The following is an 18,011-nucleotide window of genomic DNA, read 5'->3' on the forward strand; positions in this document are numbered from 1 at the left end:
TGCTTTGCCAAATGGATGGGTACAGCTCCCCCAAGGCTTTCCCTCTGACCTTTAGTAACATCAGAAATTAAATGAATGAAATTGCCATGATTTGCACTGAAGCTTTACTCCATGTAGCTTGTCTTATTTTACTGAAATAAAACTTAACAAGCAAGGCAGTAGACATCTTCCATATTGTGTTTTCTTTCTCTAGTATGTATTAATGTATTATTAAATGCTCTTCAAAAAAAGCTTTTTTACCTGGGATTTACCTCCCGGTGGAGGTGAGAGAGGGGAAGAAAAGTATATGACAGATACTAGTCATGGTATTTTTGCTGTGCTGGATGACGATGCTCAGGTGCTTCAGTGTCAAATACGGTACTGGGCTCAAAAAATGCAGTATAATGTGCAGGTGTCAAAATAGGTACATATTGGTTTGGTCAATAGCTGTTATAGGTGCTTGTACTAAGGATGGGTTCAAGATGTTTTGGAAAGCAAACATTTCTCCCTTGGTTCCGTGGGATGTTTACATTTAAAAGACTGTGAAAGCAGCAACAATGATTAGCTTATCTATGCAAAATAATGGGATACTTCAGTGGCAGATTGTAAAAATACACTCTATAGGATGTTCCAGCCAATTTCTTCATAATCCACAGTGAATTGGATCAGAGCTGAGGTGTGTGTAAGTAACCTTGTCAGGTTGCAACCTGTGCAGAATAAGTGTTCTGACCAAAAACGTGTTTCTTAGTCTTTATTGCCTAACCAGTCCACTTTCCAATTTGCCCACATAATCCAGGTCTTATGTTTGTCCCTCCTTTCCCGGAGTCCCTAATTCTGTACCATCAGGAGTACCTGTGCATAACTTAATGAAAACTGTCTCTCTGGAAGGACTGGTAAGAGGGACAGGCTTAGGTTAACATTTAGCTGTTAATTTTCATTGTGTGACTGAGACCTATTGTGCTCTCCTTTCTGGAAAGCTGCTCCTGTGTGAGCTAGTCCTGTCGAGGCAGCTCTCGCTTTGTCCTTCCTTTTAAAGCTTTATTTCACCTCTTTCAGCATGGTGGTCCACCACTGAGTATTGGCTGTCCTGAAAGCCAAATATTATAACTTAAAAGCTTTATGTTTTGATTAGAAGGGAGGCTGAGTGATTTTGCTGTGCGCTGTGCTGTGCTGTGGCACTGGAGCTCAGCAGCTCCCATGGTACCTGAATTTGTCAGCCGCAGACTTGGTGGAAACAAAGACTTTTAGCAACCTGTGTGTAGCTGTGTGCACTTTGAAGAGAATTGCTAAAAACCAGGCCCAAGGTGTCATTTCCACCTCAGAATAAACAGATTGTGTCCCATCTGAGAGTCTTGTAATCAGCAGATTTCAGAAATAAAAACAGCTGGGAGTGCTGAGAGCCATGTGCTGTCAGGACAAAGGTCTGGTTGGGGGTTTGGGGACAGGGAGTAAGGATAGCTTACAAGTGTGCCTCGATAGGGGTCTTTCTGTGGTTTTGCGGTTTCCAGGCTTTCTTGGTATCAGCTTTGTCTTAGTTTCATCTTCCTGAGGTTTTGTATATAGAAATAAGATTAAGTGCTAATCTGACAGAGGTCAGTTTTGTTCATTCGCTCAAATGCCGCTATATCACAATAATCGCCTTCTGTACAGACACGTCTTCCCTTCAGATTTCCCTCAGTATTTACATCAGTGCTTTATGTGTGCATGAGTTCTTGGTTCTTGCTCAGGAAGAGCGGTGGGGTCGCTGTTAGTGACAGTGCAGCGCTTCCGCTGTTGGACAGTTGAAATTCCCAGAAGGCTTTATTTTTAGTTCTTCCTAGTTGTAAAAACACAGTTGGCACAGTGCCTCTGGTAATAGCATCACTGGTGTGGGAGAAGCAGAACTGCCTGAGAGGAGCTGCGTGCCTCAAGGCATTTGAATACAAGGCAGCGGTTAGGCTTGCTGGGGTGTGAGGAAGCAGGATGGCGTGTCAGTACGGAGCTGCCTTCAAACAAGACACAACTGGGTTTAAGTCTAGTCCTGGTGCTGATTTCTTTCCCCTGTAGCTCACAGGTCATCATTCTAATTCTGCCCTAGTTTCCATGAGAATCCAAATACCTCAGTATTGATCTGCCTTACTTTACAAGATTTAAAAATGTGTGTAATAGAATGTGGAAAATGCCCAGATAAAAGCTACCACTTCCCTTTTAATATCTGTAGCTCTTCCAGTGTTACATTTCTGCTTACAAGGTTTTGCATGCTGCTAAACGCATAACATGTGCTACACCTTTCATACCCAGCCCTGCACTCAGCAACTGGATCCAAAACGTAGCTTTGGCCATTTGAAATTCACACCTCGTGCCTCCACTGTGAGAAATACAGTGCAGTGGCAAGTGACTCGAAGTGTCTCTCTCTAAAAAAGCATTTTGATGGACTTAAGGAAGTAGTAGTGAATTCCAATAGAAAAAAATTGTGCACAGGCTGCATCTTGCCTGATGGCTATTAACATTCTCTGTACCTGTGGTAATGGCCTCAGCTTGGTTTGCGGCAATGATTTCTTGTGCACTGAGCTGCTGCCTTAAATCCTCGGTTTGTTCATGAGGCTGGGTAATTGCTGCGGTGCTCTGATCATCCACTGATAGATGAATTATTCCTCTGACAGATATTCACCCCAGCCCTTCCTGCGGGTGTAGGCATATAATTGGTGTCATCTCCTCGAAATGGGAAGCATTACACTGACTAAGATACTGAGACAATCAGGAGTGTCACTGACATTTCCTTCCTGGCAGAGCCATGAATGTGTTTATCAAAAACAAGGTTAATTTGGTCTAGTTCTTCTTGTTCTCTTGGTGAGTTACTTAATAGTACGAAAATGTAGAGCAAGCAGAAACAGGAAGGGCTGGGCAGGTGAGCACTTGAGCTGGGCTGATTAAGGCCCGGACTTTGGCAAGCATGGGAAGCGCAGCACCTGAATAAGGTCGCAGATAAGGGTTGGACAATTTGCAGTGTCCCAGCAGGTGACTGCTTTGAAAACAATCTTGGTAAGAAGCATGGATGTTTCCAGAGAAAACTGTTGCAGATGGGAAATGATATGGTGATGATAAGCATAATTTTTTAAAACTCTGCAAATGTTTTAATAGCGTGCATATTAAGCAATAACCTTCCTTTGGCTGCAGCTGCGTGTTTCCTGGAAGGGCTGGCTATTGCCAAATAAAAAGGAGTTATGGCACAAGCTGGACTCTGCAGGGAGCACCTGGGGACAGACCCAGAGCATGCATGGGTCTTGTAACAGCAATTCCAAGTTGTACGTGTGCTGTCGTGAATAAATACCTGTGTTGCAACTAAGTGGCAGCACAGGGAAGGTGAGTTTCAGCATGAAGCGACAGACATGCAAAGTGTCACTTGTCACAGGCTTGTTGTGTGCTGCTGTGACTTGGTTTCCTGCAATGGAGACCCATGACATCTCATCTCTTGTGCAGCAGTAGCAGCAGTCAGCATGTAGCCATTTTCCAGCCTGCTGTTTTTGCACACAGCTGCCCATGGTCATGCAGGCAAGGCTGTGGAAGTTGGCTGGTCAGCTGCTGCGAGGTGTGACATTGGAAAACTGGGCTCTCCAGTTTAAAAAGGGTAAGGAATTAACTGGAGTCCAGCGGAGGGCTATGAAGATGTTGAGGGGTCTGGAGCATGTTTCTTATGAGGAGCGACTGAGAGATCTGGGTCTTTTCAGTCTGGAGAAGAGAAGGTTGAGAGGGGACCTCATTTATGCTGATAAATATCTCAAGGGGAGGTGTCAAGAGGATGGGACCAGACTCTTTTCCGTGGTGTCCAACAACAGGATGAGGGGCAATGGGCACAGACTGAAGCATTGGAGGTTCCATCTGAATTTGAGGAGAAGCTTCTTTGCTGTGAGGGTGCCAGAGTCCTGGAACAGGCTGCCCAGAGAGGTTGTGGAGTCTCCTTCTCTGGAGACATTCAAAACCCGCCTGGACACATTCCTGTGCCATCTGCTCTGTGAACCTGCTTTAGCAGGTGGGTTGGACAAGATGATCTCCAGAGGTCGCTTCCAACTCCAACCGTTCTGTAATTCTGTGATCCTGTGAAAGGCTAGGAGCTGGCAAGGAACCAGCTTCAGTCCCGGGTTGATTTTTATAATGGTTGGGAGATTAACCCCGGGCTTCTGGTGCTTCTTCGTCGATTTGAAGACACCGGGGGCTGGCTGAGGCTCGAAGAGCAGCGCTGCGCTTCAAGCATGCTATTGCACTCCGCAGCCCCTTTCAGGAGGCAAAGGGGGGGTCTCGGCGCTGGCTGCTCACCACACCCCCGTCCCTGCCGGCGGGGAGCGCAGGGCTGCACCCCCGGGCCGTGCCCGCCCTCCGCGGGGGTGGTGCCGGTGCCGGTGTCGGCGGCGGCGCGGCCGGCCGGAGCGGAGGATGCTGCCGCTGCTGCCGCTGCTGCTGCTGGGGCTGGGGCTGGGGCTGGTGGGGGGGCGGCGGGCGGCGGTGCTGCAGCTGGGGCTGCGGGGCAGCCCCCGCGGGGAGGTGAGCCCCGCTTTCCTCTCCCTCACCCTGGACGCCAGCCTGGCCCGGGACCCGCGCTATGTCGCCTTGCTCAGGTGAGCCGCCACCACCCGCCCTCTTGCTTTTGGGCAAAGCAAAAGAAAAAAAAAAGGGGGTCTTTGGAGTGGGGGGCAGCGGGGTCCCCGGCAGGGGGGAGGGGTCCACGACAGGCAGAGAGCTCCGCAGCCGCGGCGGGGGCAAAAGCCGGCAAAAGCGCTGCAGCCCGGTGGGCTCCGGAGGGGCCGGGGGGGACGGGGAGACCCCCTCCATGGAGCTGCGGCTGGGGGAGGCTGCTGCACCCCCTCTGCTCTGGGATTTAGTGATTTCACCCCCCCCGGGGCAGCAAGGTGGGACCTGCGCCCTTTGGCTTGGGGAAGGAGCGACAGGGCCGATGGATGGAGAGAGCGTGCAGCTCGGGTAGGTGCTCGCTGGAAACAGCGTCGGGATGAACTCAGGAGAGGAGCCGCTTTGCTGGCAGAAAAAAAAAAGGAGAAGGAAACTGCCGAACTGAGGGTTACCCGTGAGGGGGCTGGGGGCTGCCAGCCCTGCCCCTCCGCCACAAAAATATCATGTGAGTGCTCCCGCAGCTTTGCAAACAATTTGCCCGGGGCAGCATCAACACAAAGTCAAAGAAATGCTGAGGAAGGTCTGTCGCTGTCAAAGCTGAATCAAGAGATCCTAAAAATGAAGTCCGTCTCTCCCCTTGGTTAACACTGAACAACTCTGGACTGCCAAGGCTTGGTGTTCCCTGCCTTGGCCTTGTCTTTTCTCTTGACTTTTCTCCTCTGCTTTTCTTTATTTTTTTGTGCTCTTTTGTTTCTACTTTTTTTTTTTTTTTTTTTAAGCAATCTTAGTGCTTTCCTTTTCCCCTTTCTGCCCCCATTTTTCAACCCCACAGTATTTTTCCAATCCTGATGTCCCTCCTTGCACCACTTTCTTTTTTTCTTCCTCACCAAGATGCGGGAAAAAAATGACACCAGCTTCATTGGAAAGCAGTCAGGTCTCCGACCTCCAGCCCCATCTACACGCCTTGGGGGTCAGGCTGTGGCTGGCCCTGCTGCCTCGAGGAGTGGGAAGTACTTGGTAGCCTCTAATCTGCAACGGGTCACCGCAGAGCAGAGATAACACTTGTATGCCCAACGTCCTCTGATGCATCGCGGTTTCCCCCAGCCAGGGCCAGGTGTCAGTGCTGTACATCCTGCGTGGGGTGTGTGCAACTCGCAGAGGCAGAGCTTATGTTATTTCATAAACCTGCTTCGCCAAAGCTAACGCTTGTCCCAGTGTGGACTTTTAATCTCTCCCTCGGTACCCAAGCAATGGCTCTTGTTGATGGAGTTTGGGACTGATGGCATAAAGTCAGTTTTATGTACACCTTCTTCTGGGACCAGTATGTTAGTTTTGTCCAAACAAAACCATAACATCTAGGGGAGAAGGATGGTGAGTACAAAAAACATGCCTGTTTTGCAGTACTTCGTCTCCATGACTTGATTGACTGTCCATGAGTGTGTTCTCTGAGGCATGTTCCCCCCACTGACGCTCTCCTGGCCTGCTTGTCCAGCAGCATCCCTGTTGCACAGGGCAGAGGGCTGTGGTGCAGGTCCAGCAAGGGGCCAGGACTCCCCTGAGGCTACCAGGCACCCCCATGTCACCCACTGCAGCATGTCCCTCTGAGCACTTGCCATGTCTAGCCTCTACACAGTAACTGTAGTTGATATGAATATAACTTTTTCTCTGTTTCTTGATGCCCCTTCCTCAGCAATCCCAAACTGCGTGCCTTGGCAACAGCCCTATCACCAGGCTTCCTGAGGTTCGGTGGCACTGAGACAGATTTTCTCATCTTTGACCCCAACAAGGATTCAACTTCAGAAGAAAAAATCCTTTGGGAGCTTCAGGCCCAACAAGGTAAAACAGGTGCCAGCGCAATAGCCTCAAAAGCCTCCTGGGTTTAGGACACGGCTTTGGAGCAGGCTGGGGATGCCGCAAGGGCACGGCAGCAGTGTTGGGGTCCTCTGCGGCACCAGCATTGCTCTCCTCTACCGAGAGGAGATCTGTGGACCTTCAGCATGCTCTGTGGGAGGAGCTTTGCCAGTAGTGGGAAAGAGTGAAGCGGAGGGGGGACCTAGTTCTGCCCAGACATCTGCTGGGAATCTCCCTTTGCTGCCAGTGCTCCCCGCAGCAGCCTTGGGAGCTCCCCCACCACCCGGGAGGCTGTCAAGGTCAGCTCAGAAGTTGTGGTTTCATTACAAAAATTAAGTAACAAGTGCAAGAAATAATCTGGTGAGAACAGAATGTCTGTTTTCTCCAGCTTGGCCAAAGCCAGAGCTAGGTTGGCCATGCAGCTTTGCCCTCCTGTCGCTTCGACAAGGCAAGTGCAAAACCAGCAGACCGCTGCCAACTGCTCAAGCTTGGTACTGGTCCTACTGAATTAAACTCCATTTCTTTCTTAAACTTAGCAAAAGCACATAAACCCTTCCAGAGGCATTTCACATGAAAAAACAACCTGTCTGTTCCTCTGGGACACAGCACAACAGTGCAATCGTACATCGCTGTACAACAGGTGATGCTCAGTTTTGAAGTCGGGTGGTACTTTTCCCCCTGTACCACTTCACTGAGTGGCCACCTCCTCTCTGGCTGTAACCGTGACTCAGGCTTGTGCCTTCCTCTCTGTTTACGGCTTGTTCCTGGTTTGCACACTGAGGAAAAAAACAAGCTTTTGAAGAAAGAGAAATGTCTGATGACTCGTGCTGCTGTTGCTGTTGGAGCTGCGTGGGACAGGCAGCGCTTTCTCCAGCATGGGACGCGCAGTGCAGGAAGAGTTGCTCCATATCTGCCCGCAGCAAGGCGGCAGTGACCCCTGCCAGACCACCGCACGCTGGGGTGGCTTATCTGCTCCTCGAGCACCACAGCCCCAGCTTCATCAGCGCACTGGAACGAGGGTTTCCGGGTGATCCTCAAGCTAAAATAGTTTCTTGGGATGTGACTGCCATGATACCAACCTCCAGAAGCACAGCTTAGTCTTTTTTTTCCCCCCCTCTGCTTCCATCACCTTAAATACTTCTCAAGTATACACTATATATAATACATATATTTATGCATCAAGCCAGCTCTCTTTTTCTATGTCTTTAGCACTGACTGTGAAAGCAGGTGTGTGTCTCACAGAAATGAACGACTGGCTCGCAGCCTGGCACCAAGCGGTTGTGCTTCCTCCTGAGGGATGCAGCCCTTCGCACGCTGGACCCTTGGTGTGAGGACAAGGATTTAATTGCTTTCTTCCTTTTTCTGCCCTGCAGAGGCTTGCAGCTTGAGGCCGGCATTTGCTCCTGTTCAGAAGCTGCTGTTGGCCCAGTGGCCCAGCCAGGAGAAGCTGATTGTTGCGGAACATAACTGGAAAAAGCACAAAAACACCACCATTACAGGTAAGATTTAGTAGGATTTTTCTGCTAGGGTTTATAACCAGGGGGTCTCTTTTCCACAGTAAAAGAGTCGTAGGCTGTTAGGAACTGAAACCAGTGAAAATTAGTATTTTTCTAAGTGCGTGAATTGTTTCTAAGAGACCTTTTTCTACCACCTGCCACCTCGTATTTAATAGTATTCAGCTGCTGAGGGAGTTGGAAGGATCTCAGCACCTTGCAGGGTGGTGTGAAATAAAGTCTGGGCTCTTTTGTCCAGCTGCAAGAGCTTGGCACATCTGCAGCAGCAGGCTAAATAAATACAGGCGGTACAGATGATTGCATGGCCAGAGCTCAGCGCGCCGTAACCTTGAGATAAACATCCCCCCTTCTCGTCCCTGCAGGAAATACGCTGGATATTCTCTACAGCTTTGCAAACTGCTCAGGGTTTCAACTGGTCTTTGGGCTCAACGCCTTGCTGAGGAAAGCTGGGTTGCAGTGGGACAGCTCAAACGCCCGGGCGCTGCTGGACTATTGCTCCTCACAGAGGTACAACATCTCCTGGGAGCTCGGGAATGGTACGTACAAAGCCTACTCGTGGGATAGGTCACCTGGAAAGGTATCACCGCAAGGTACAGGCTGGTGATTTTTAGGGCATGGCAATTCACGAGAGCCTGGTTTGGATAGTGGCCCATAAAGGCAATGTTGTGTTTTAATGGGAAATATTAAGGTCTTAATTTATGAGGAGGGGTTTCACAAAAGGTCCAACAAACGGGCAAATAGAGATGATTTTGCTGCTCCCATCAAGGCTCTGAGGTGAGGAGAATGATGCCTCATGAGGTGCAGAATGTCACCTATGGGGACAGGCTGGGACAGAGCACAGGAGAGCACCCTGCATCACCCGGGCTTCTGGTTTCACGCTTATTGTCTTAAAATGTCTCGCCTGTAGCATGTCAAATCATGTGAAGCCATAGGGTTTGGTGCTCCCCATGTGGAACGAGCTGCCCTATTTTGTGCCCCAAAACTAGAGGTAGGTGCTGATGCTCACATGTCTTCCCCAGAGCCCAACAGCTTCAGGAAGAAATCCGGCATCTACATCGATGGCTTCCAGCTGGGGCAAGATTTTATTCACTTACGCCAACTCCTGAGTAACTATACCCTCTACCGGCATGCAAAGCTCTATGGTCCCGACGTTGGGCAGCCCCGAAAGCACACACAGAGGCTGCTGAGGAGGTGTGTGTGGGGCCCTGCCAGCCCCCTTGGGGCGGGTGGGTGTGGGTAGCAGTGGCTCCTGCATGCAGGGGGCATGAGCAGGCATCTGGGTAGGGTTGTAAGGATTTTCTGCCCCAAATCAATATTAAGGATGTACAAATGCATACATCCAGTCTATTTAAATGGGCTAAAGTGGTTCCCCATTGTTACTGTCAGCCACGGGGAAAGGGGAGGCTGTGCAAGGCAATGTTTTTATGGGAGGCTGTGACCCATGACTGGTCCCCACTAATTCCTCACTCTCCACCACATCTTCCGGTTTGCAGCTTCCTGAAATCGGGAGGGAAGGTGATTGACTCTGTCACATGGCACCAGTAAGTACTGCTTGGATACCATTATCACTCTACTTAATGTCCATTTTCTTTACAAAATGGCAATTTGAACATCTCAACAAGTAGCAGGGGGGTGAAATACCCTTTCAGCAGTTCCTCAGGTGCCCCTCTGCAAACTCCTCTGCTCGGAACAAGAGAAGAATTGAGGGAGAGCATTATAGAAACACAGAAGAAATGCCTCTCTAAAGAGGCTACGTGGTACACAGACCCAAAAGCAGCAGCAGGGGCTTCTAACGTAGGCACAGCTGTAAGGAATGCAACATGTGTAAGTAGGTCATTTTGCTTGCTAAATATGTGCACAGATAAAAAAATGCCTGCAATGAACTGCACATGGTTGAAAGGAATTTCCACATGAAGGTGGTTTTCTCTATGAAGGTGAATGCAGCAGGAAAGCTGGGAAAATATTTACATGCTTATATTGTATATATGTATATATATGACTCATCTATGTATTTTGAGCTGCTAGAAAGGCATAAAGCGTATCTTTGTCCTTTCCAGGGCTGTTCTTGCTCTGTGGATGCTCTTGCTTTAAATGGGCACGCATTACTTCCTGTACTAATTTAGGATTATCAGAATTTAGCTTCATCTTGTGGCTGGAAGGCTTCAGCTACTTCTGGTAGGACTGAGTGATAATGTGATGAAATGTAAAGCCCATGGAGGCCTCAATTTCCTGTTCTTTATTCCGGCAAACCAGACTTAAAAGCTCTTTTGCTCCTGGGAGACGGCAACCTTCATCCTGGAGGGATGCCTCCAACCCATTCCCCTCCAGATGGCCAAAATACTCCAGCAGAGGGACAGAAGCAGGAATCTGATATTTTTAATATAACTTTGTCATGGCTGAGAGGGACAAATGACATAGACCAAGTTCCTTTTATGTACAAACAGCAGTCTCCATTTATTGCCACAAATGCTTTTTTATATAGTCTTTACCAGCTCAAGTGTTTTCTTGTTATTGGTTGCAAGTTGCAGTAGTAACATCATTGGCTAATTTTGCTATCATCAATGGTACTCTTTTACTCCCTTCTGTCTCATCTTTCTCACGGGTAAACCTTAATATCTTCAAGGCTAATTTCTGTTCCCATGCCCTCCATCAGGGGATCCACGGACCCACTGTAGTCCCTCACATAACTTAATATCGTAAAGCAAGTTATCACATAGGAGTCTCAGACTCCTCAGCAAGAGAAGGTTTACAGAACCTGGCTCTTCTTCAGTGATGTTTTCCTTGTTCTAAATGAGTAGATGCAAGAAAACCCACCAGCTCTACTACTTCTGTTGCTCAAAATTTCTGTGATATCCTGCCTCCACCAAGGTAATTATACCTGCTAGTCCCTTAAATATGAACAACATACTTTCACATTTGGGAAAGGAAAAAAAAATGATAAAAAGAACTGGACAGAAAACCAGTGATGTGGATAAATGTATAAAGCAACTGAGTACTTTTGGTGGTGTTTTGTACCAGTGGTGGTATTTTTTCCTTATTTTTGATTGGTTTTGTCTCTCTCTTTCTCTCTTTCTTTCTTTCTTTCTCTTTCTTTCTTTCTCTTTCTTTCTCTTTCTTTCCTTTCTTTCTTTCTTTCTTTCTTTCTTTCTTTCTTTCTTTCTTTCTTTCTTTCTTTCTTTCTTTCTTTCTTTCTTTCTTTCTTTCTTTCTTTCTTTCTTTCTTTCTTTCTTTCTTTCTTTCTTCCTTCCTTCCTTCCTTCCTTCCTTCCTTCCTTCCTTCCTTCCTTCCTTCCTTCCTTCCTTCCTTCCTTCCTTCCTTCCTTCCTTCCTTCCTTCCTTCCTTCTTTTCTTTTCTTTTCTTTTCTTTTCTTTTCTTTTCTTTTCTTTTCTTTTCTTTTCTTTTCTTTTCTTTTCTTTTCTTTTCTTTTCTTTTCTTTTCTTTTCTTTTCTTTTCTTTTTTTCTTTTCTTTCTTTCTTTCTTTTCCCATTTCCAGCTACTATGTAAATGGAAGAAAAGCTACAAGGGAGGATTTCTTGAGCCCTGAAGTGCTGGACACCTTTGCCACCGCTGTACACAAAGTCCTGGAGGTGCCTTGTCCTGTTAAATCATTCCCACGCTCAGTTTCTAGTGGGTTAGCAGAGAATCCTGAACGAAATACAATTTCTCACTAAAAATGAAATGTGATCCTCAAAGCTTGGGTGCTGCTGTCATTGTAAATCAAAAGAAAAAAAAAATAATTTTTATTAGTAATAGGTGAGCTTCAGTAGTTTGCCATGCAGCAAGCACAGTGCCAGATAGATCACAAACCTACAAGATTCTCATTTAGTGATGTCATTATTCAGGGATGTAGTTTATCATCATATCCCTCAATACCCCAATTTATTTATATTTTGAGATCCTGAGAACAGTGTAATTTAAAGTATACCACTACTCAGCACAAGAAGATTTATAGCACCTGGCTTTTAGTGTTGCTTGCTTCATTCTACATAGAATCACAGAATCATTTTGGTTGGAAGAGACTCTCAGGATCATCAAGTCCTACGATAACGCAACACTGGCACTAAACCAGGTCCCTAAGAACCTCATCTGGAGTGGGGGCAGAATAAATCTGCTGCTTCTAGTCCTTTTGATCAAAGTTTTTGTGACATCTCACCTCATTTGGTGTTACCCCTTAAATGCAAACATTCTAAGTAGGCATTTGGCTAAAGGACAACATTTTGACTGCCCATTATTTCAGTAGCCACAAACTTTACTGTTGTCTCTTTCTTTCCTTCCCTACCCCACACTGGACAGATTGTTGGTGGGACCGTGCCCAGCAAGAAGGTCTGGCTTGGAGAGACCAGCTCTGCCTACGGAGGAGGAGCTCCTAAGCTGTCCAACACCTACATTGCTGGCTTTATGTGAGTATCATGCCACATGTGTGGGGAAATTACACATTTATACCCAGCTGAAGGGGGTTGTGTACGTGCGCTGTGGGAGAAACGTCTCCCTGGGCCTTCCTGGGGAGCGCAGGTGATGGGTGGGTTGAGGATAATGGCCCTCGTGCTGCTCCCTGTGTGCTCCCCTCTGTGTCTGAGGTGTGATGTATACCCAGGTAATAGCAAATTCCTTTGGGAAATGGGGGATTAAAAATGTGAGAAAGATGTATTTCTGCCCTCAGATCTGCAACACAAACTTTGTACTCTTGTGAAGACAGAATGTCATTCATGAGATGGGTTTCGTTTTCCTTTGACCATCGTGAAATAATTAAACAAAGGGAAAGGTTGTCATTAAAATAATTTTCTCCAAGGACTCAAATTCTTTTGGAATAAAGGAATTAAGGCTTTTCATAGCACTTTGATCTGTTTAAAGACTCAAACAGAAAAAACTGTGTGTGAATGTGTGGTTCACGCTCTAAAAATTAACCAAAACCATGGTTACAATATTTTTTTCCTTCCTGTAAGCCATGATGATCTTTTCATCAAGGCCTGCTGGCCGAGCAGTCAAAGCCTGGTAATCATAGGCAACCTTGAGGCTGGCTGTGATTTCTCTCAGCCCTCAAGCCCTTGACCAGTTGAGGAGCACTCGCTGGGTTCTGGTTTCCATCACCTGCTCCTTGTCTCCCAGGGGAAGGGGAGCAAGCAGGGGAGCAGAACAAGTGTTCCCACCAACTCAGACCTCCAGTCAGAGGTGGTCTGAAATTAATTTTTAAGGTAATCAGTGCAAGACCTGATTTTAAATTAGTTGTGTGATTTTTAACAAAGTCAGCATCGTGCCCTAATTCTTGTTTCCTACTTCCTGAGCTGGTTGGAGAGGGGCGATGGCAGCAATTTCATCTCCATGTTGTTTGCCTTTTTTTTTGGCAGGTGGTTGGACAAACTTGGGCTTTCGGCCAGGCAGGGGATTGATGTGGTGATGAGACAGGTTTTCTTCGGAGCAGGAACCTATCACCTGGTGGACGCCAACTTTGAACCCTTGCCAGTATGTATGCAACCCCGCTAATGCCATCTGAACTCTGCCTGTATTTCTGTACAGGCAACACTGGATGTGCAGACACAAGTCAGCTATTTTTACAATGCAAGACATGGCGAGATTTTGTAGGACAGTTGCAGTTGTCAGTCATTGCACCTCAAGTTAGTTTATATTTGAATATGGGTTCATATAGTATATATAGATACAAGATATTTACTGCAACTGCAGGGATGCAGCTAGTCATCTTCAGCAGAGACTGATTACTGGGAGGCGATGCTCCAATTTGTATGCAGACACTTCTGGAGTTCATGAGACATTTAGATGCAGTATTTTGGTTTGAATACTCCTCAGGTGAGTGATGAGTAGCTTTTAAACAAGTGATATGAGGTATTATAATAAATTACATCATAACTGAAAAACAAAGCAATATAAAATCTAGACTCAAGCAATTTTTAGGTCATGAATATCTTCAGCCTTCTCTAGTGGGTGAAGGATAATTAAATGAGAACATGCATGTAGCATAGCTGAATTTACTTGGAAATAATGTTTTGCTGTGATGAAACCTCATTATTTGAACTTAACACTGTTCTTGCACATACAGCATGTTTCTTTGTGCCAGTAGCACTTACCTCACGGTGAAAGGACAATGTCTGGCTTTTTAGCTTTCCTCTCATTCTTCTGCTTCCAAGGTGTGATTATCACAGGCTTTTAGAGACCATCTCATAGGAAACTCAGTGTATGCTGTTTTTCTGTCCTGCCTGTTCAACTATTCCCTATGCCAGGAGAAAAACACAACAATTTTCCTTCTAGGGCATCATCCTGAGGTGTCAAGAGGATTTGCTCTTGACTAGCATTAAGAAATTAATCCTGTGACCTGTTTAAAAGCCACATGTTAGGGAGCTGCACAAAAGTCATCGGGGGCTTCTTCCCAGCATTGCTCCTGCAGGAAAGGCAGCTCATCCCTGGTTAGGGGGGTTCAGACCTGAGGTACCCTGCAGAAAGGCATTTCCAAATGCAAACAGTCTGTCCTCCACAAACAGCGTTCAGAGATTTGCATATGAAGGGGAAAATGATGCTAAGGTACCTTGCAAACACAGCTGCTCTGCAGCTTGGAGGCAGGGGTTTCTTTTTAGCCATGCCGTTTGTGTGAATTTAAATAGATGCAGTGAAAATTTTAGTAATGCAAAAAACGATGGGGGAAAAAAGACCTGAAATTACCAGCAAAATGAATGTTACATCAAGCACTGTGTGGAGTACCTGGCATGTACATCAACACTTATATGTGTTTTTCTGCCTCCCAGGACTACTGGCTCTCACTGCTCTACAAGAAGCTGGTGGGCACCAAGGTGCTGCAGGTCAGCCTGGTGGGAGCTGATGAGAGGAAGCTCCGTGTCTACCTCCACTGCACAAACCCTCTTCAGTAAGCCTCCAGAAAGGGGAAAATCTCCCATAAACCAAGCCCACAGCTGCCCCCAGGCCAACAAAATCTGGGACGGCGCAAAGACATGCGTTACTTCTGTAAATCCTCTTTCTCGCTTGATCCCCACTATCACCTACCTATTCTCTTGCCTTGCAGCCCTAAGTACAGAGAAGGAGACGTGACGCTGTTTGCCTTAAACCTCTACAACGTTACCCAACATTTGCAGCTGCCTAATTACTTATGGAGCAAGCATGTGGATCAGTACCTCTTGCTGCCTCATGGCAAAGAGAATATACTTTCCAGGTAAGTGTGAAATTCCTCCTGTCCCTGTAGAAACGACTGTGAGTAGTGTTAGACGGCCTCTAAAACCTCAACTTATTCAGCTTGCAAGACAGGAAGAAAAAAAAGAAAAGGATCACCATTCAGTCATCTGGGGTTTGTTTGTTTGTTTATTTTCAGTAAGGTCTGACTTGTCTTAAATCAGATCTCAAAATCAGGTGCTAAAAGTTTGCTAAGGTAAAAGGACAATTGTTTGATGTTAATCAGAAAGCTTTTTTCTAGCAGAATTCAGGGCTCTGGATCAGCTCCTTAGTCCTTTTTCTTTTGCAAAAGCACAGGTATATAGCTTTCCCACATACTGGATACTGATTTACAGTAACATGTTCAGGCTTTTTGTGGTTTCTTGCTAGCTCTAACACATCAGCATGGCAAGGGTCTGCTCTGTGAGCAAAGAAGATACCTTAATATTTTCAGGAGAAAAAATAAGACAATTTAAATTTGTACTTCTCAAAGCTTGTTCTGCTGTTAACCTCACTAGGAGAGTAAGAAACACATACTTTTCACCTTGTGCTATGACTCTAAAGGAGCCCTTGCAGAGGGAGTAGAGCAGATGTTTTCTGTTATCCTGTATGTGTAAACCCTGAAGGGAAGTTTAGTTTGGCTTTGGGCTGAGTTGATGTTTGCATTCAGATCCAGAGCTGTTTGTGCAAACAGGGCACAGCTGCCAAGACTGTCTCTCTGTCCCCCTCCAGGTCTATCGAGCTGAATGGCCGTGTGCTGCAGATGGTGGATGACAAAATGCTGCCAGAGCTTATCGAAAAACCACTTGGTCCCGGCAGCACGCTTGGCCTTCCAGCCTTCTCATACGGCTTTTATGTTATCAAAAATGCCAAAGCTATTGCTTGCATTTAAATGGTTAATACACACGCACAGGATAAATGTAAAGCACTTAGCTAGTAGGGAAGTTTAATCCTAGAAATTCGCGTTTCAACCATGAGATTTAATTCTGGCAAGGGATGCAATGTGCTGGTGCTGATATCATTGGTGGGCTGGGGAAGACATGAGGTCTCACTAGGTAATTTGTACATGAAAGATGCTCCTTAAGCTCCTGGGAGGATTTTCCTGGTGGAGCAAGCCCAGGCAGGAGCTGGTTTTGCTCTAGGTCCAGCCTGGGTCACTGTGCTTGAGTACAGGAACGTCCTCCACACCACATCAGTTTCTCACGTCGTGCTTGGGGCTCTGCAGCCTTCCCTCTCCTGCTCGCTGGTGTAAGCTCAGCTCTTAAAGCAGCTCCTCTATGAGCTCACCTTCAGGAAGGGTGAGCAGGGGTTTATGTGAGCTGTACAGCTGTGGGTTTGCCTGCACCATGGTGGGGGGAAGCCTGAGGAGGGGTTGTGGTGGCTGAGGACATCTCAGGGTGAGAACTCGGGACTCGAAAAGCAAACCAAGATCTGGGTGCCTGCAGGGGAACACACCTTGCTGAGAAACCATGTCTTCCATAGGATTTGGGGCAGCACCACGTCTTTTTTTCCCAAGCTGGGAGAGTTTAGTCACAAGATGGAGCTGTAGGCCTGTGCTTTCCAAAAGTGAGGTTTTTTTTTTTTTAACACATGACATGCAGGCAGTTCCTGCAGGGTGGTCCACCTCTGCCCTAACATGCGGCTTCCCCGGGAGGAGAGGAGAGGAGAGGAGCCCACCCGTGCCCTGGCAAGCCCGCTGTGGGCTGCTCAGCAAGGGTTTACGACTCCTCAACCTTCACCACCTCGCAGGCAGTTCAGGTGAAAAGGACTTCCCTGGACCTATCTGCTGGTGAAGCTCTGCTTTACCTTCCCTGACTTGCTTGGGTCTCTTCTGTCCTGGAGGAAACAGGAGCATAAAGACACGAGGCAATGTCCCCACAGCCGTCAGAAGGGCTTCAGCAGCCTCAGAGCACCCTGGGGACAAACCTGCCTGGCCAGGCTCTCATCCGTCCCATGGGGGAAATGGCCATTTCAGCCAGAAATCTATGTTAGCGATGGCTTTTCTCCCCACCCGTGCCTTCCCCACGCACACCTGGCTGTGGTTCCTCTGGCACACAGGCTGCCGGTCTGCAGGGCAGCAAAATGCCTCAGAAAATACCTGTGGTCTGCCATATGTGTTTATTTGCATCTCTTTTTCTTGAAGATACGTAATGCATGCCACCGTCAATGCCTTATGATACTTTGAGCACAGCAGGGGAAAAAATCCCAAACAAAACACCACTATATTTCCCTTTTTAAGCTACATGGGGTTTTAACGCAGGGTAGGGTAGGGAGGGGACATTTTTTTAACGTGAAGACTTTAAAAAGTGATGTACTTTTGAAGCTGTGATGAAAATTTGCGGAATAAAATGTTTATATTTAACTTTGGTGTGTCAAAGGGGTATTTGCATCCAAGTGCAGGTGCATTCTGTGAAGGGTTATGTTTTGGGGGGTAATATCGATCAGAAATGACAAAAAGTAAGGTTTGACATTGCCCAAGTTCAATAAAAGAAGTAAACAGGGTGTAAAATTATGTGCAAAAGTCTTAAATTAGGTCAATAAAAAGGTAATAATATTATTATTATTATAAGTTACAACTAAGACATCAAAGTTGTTTGCCTGGTATCTTCTTTTTAGAACTTTTCTAGAAGTTTTATTTCAATGCTTGTGACTTTTATATTTGAAGATTTTTATTAAAGTGGTTTATACCAACTTTTGGAAATCTTCCTTTTTCTTTAAGACTCCTTTTTGGCATACTGATACAGGAAAACTCCCTCCGTTTCTTTCGGTCATACATCACCTGTGCTTTGTGTGATTCTCAGCAAGAGTAAATGCCCATGGAAACAGAATCGTAGAATGAATCTGTGACTCTAAGCTCTCCACACCCCAAGGTGACTTCCCTTTAGAGTGCTGTGT

General features: G+C 46.6%; 1 protein-coding gene across 1 annotated transcript; it reads left to right on the forward strand.

The window, feature by feature from the left end:
• The first annotated feature begins 4,360 nt into the window (after window positions 1–4,360).
• HPSE (heparanase) lies at window positions 4,361–17,808 on the forward strand. The gene is made up of 12 exons (XM_082050290.1): window positions 4,361–4,571; window positions 6,272–6,417; window positions 7,806–7,931; window positions 8,309–8,482; window positions 8,966–9,137; window positions 9,440–9,487; window positions 11,440–11,533; window positions 12,240–12,346; window positions 13,292–13,406; window positions 14,699–14,817; window positions 14,974–15,120; window positions 15,849–17,808. Exons 1-12 carry the CDS (start codon window positions 4,390–4,392, stop codon window positions 16,006–16,008), a joined length of 1,590 nt encoding a protein of 529 aa, XP_081906416.1. The 5' UTR covers window positions 4,361–4,389; the 3' UTR covers window positions 16,009–17,808.
• Window positions 17,809–18,011: the final 203 nt, after the last annotated feature.

Source organism: Streptopelia decaocto, assembly GCF_964273445.1.
Source record: "Streptopelia decaocto genome assembly, chromosome: 4".
Classification (NCBI taxonomy): domain Eukaryota; kingdom Metazoa; phylum Chordata; class Aves; order Columbiformes; family Columbidae; genus Streptopelia; species Streptopelia decaocto.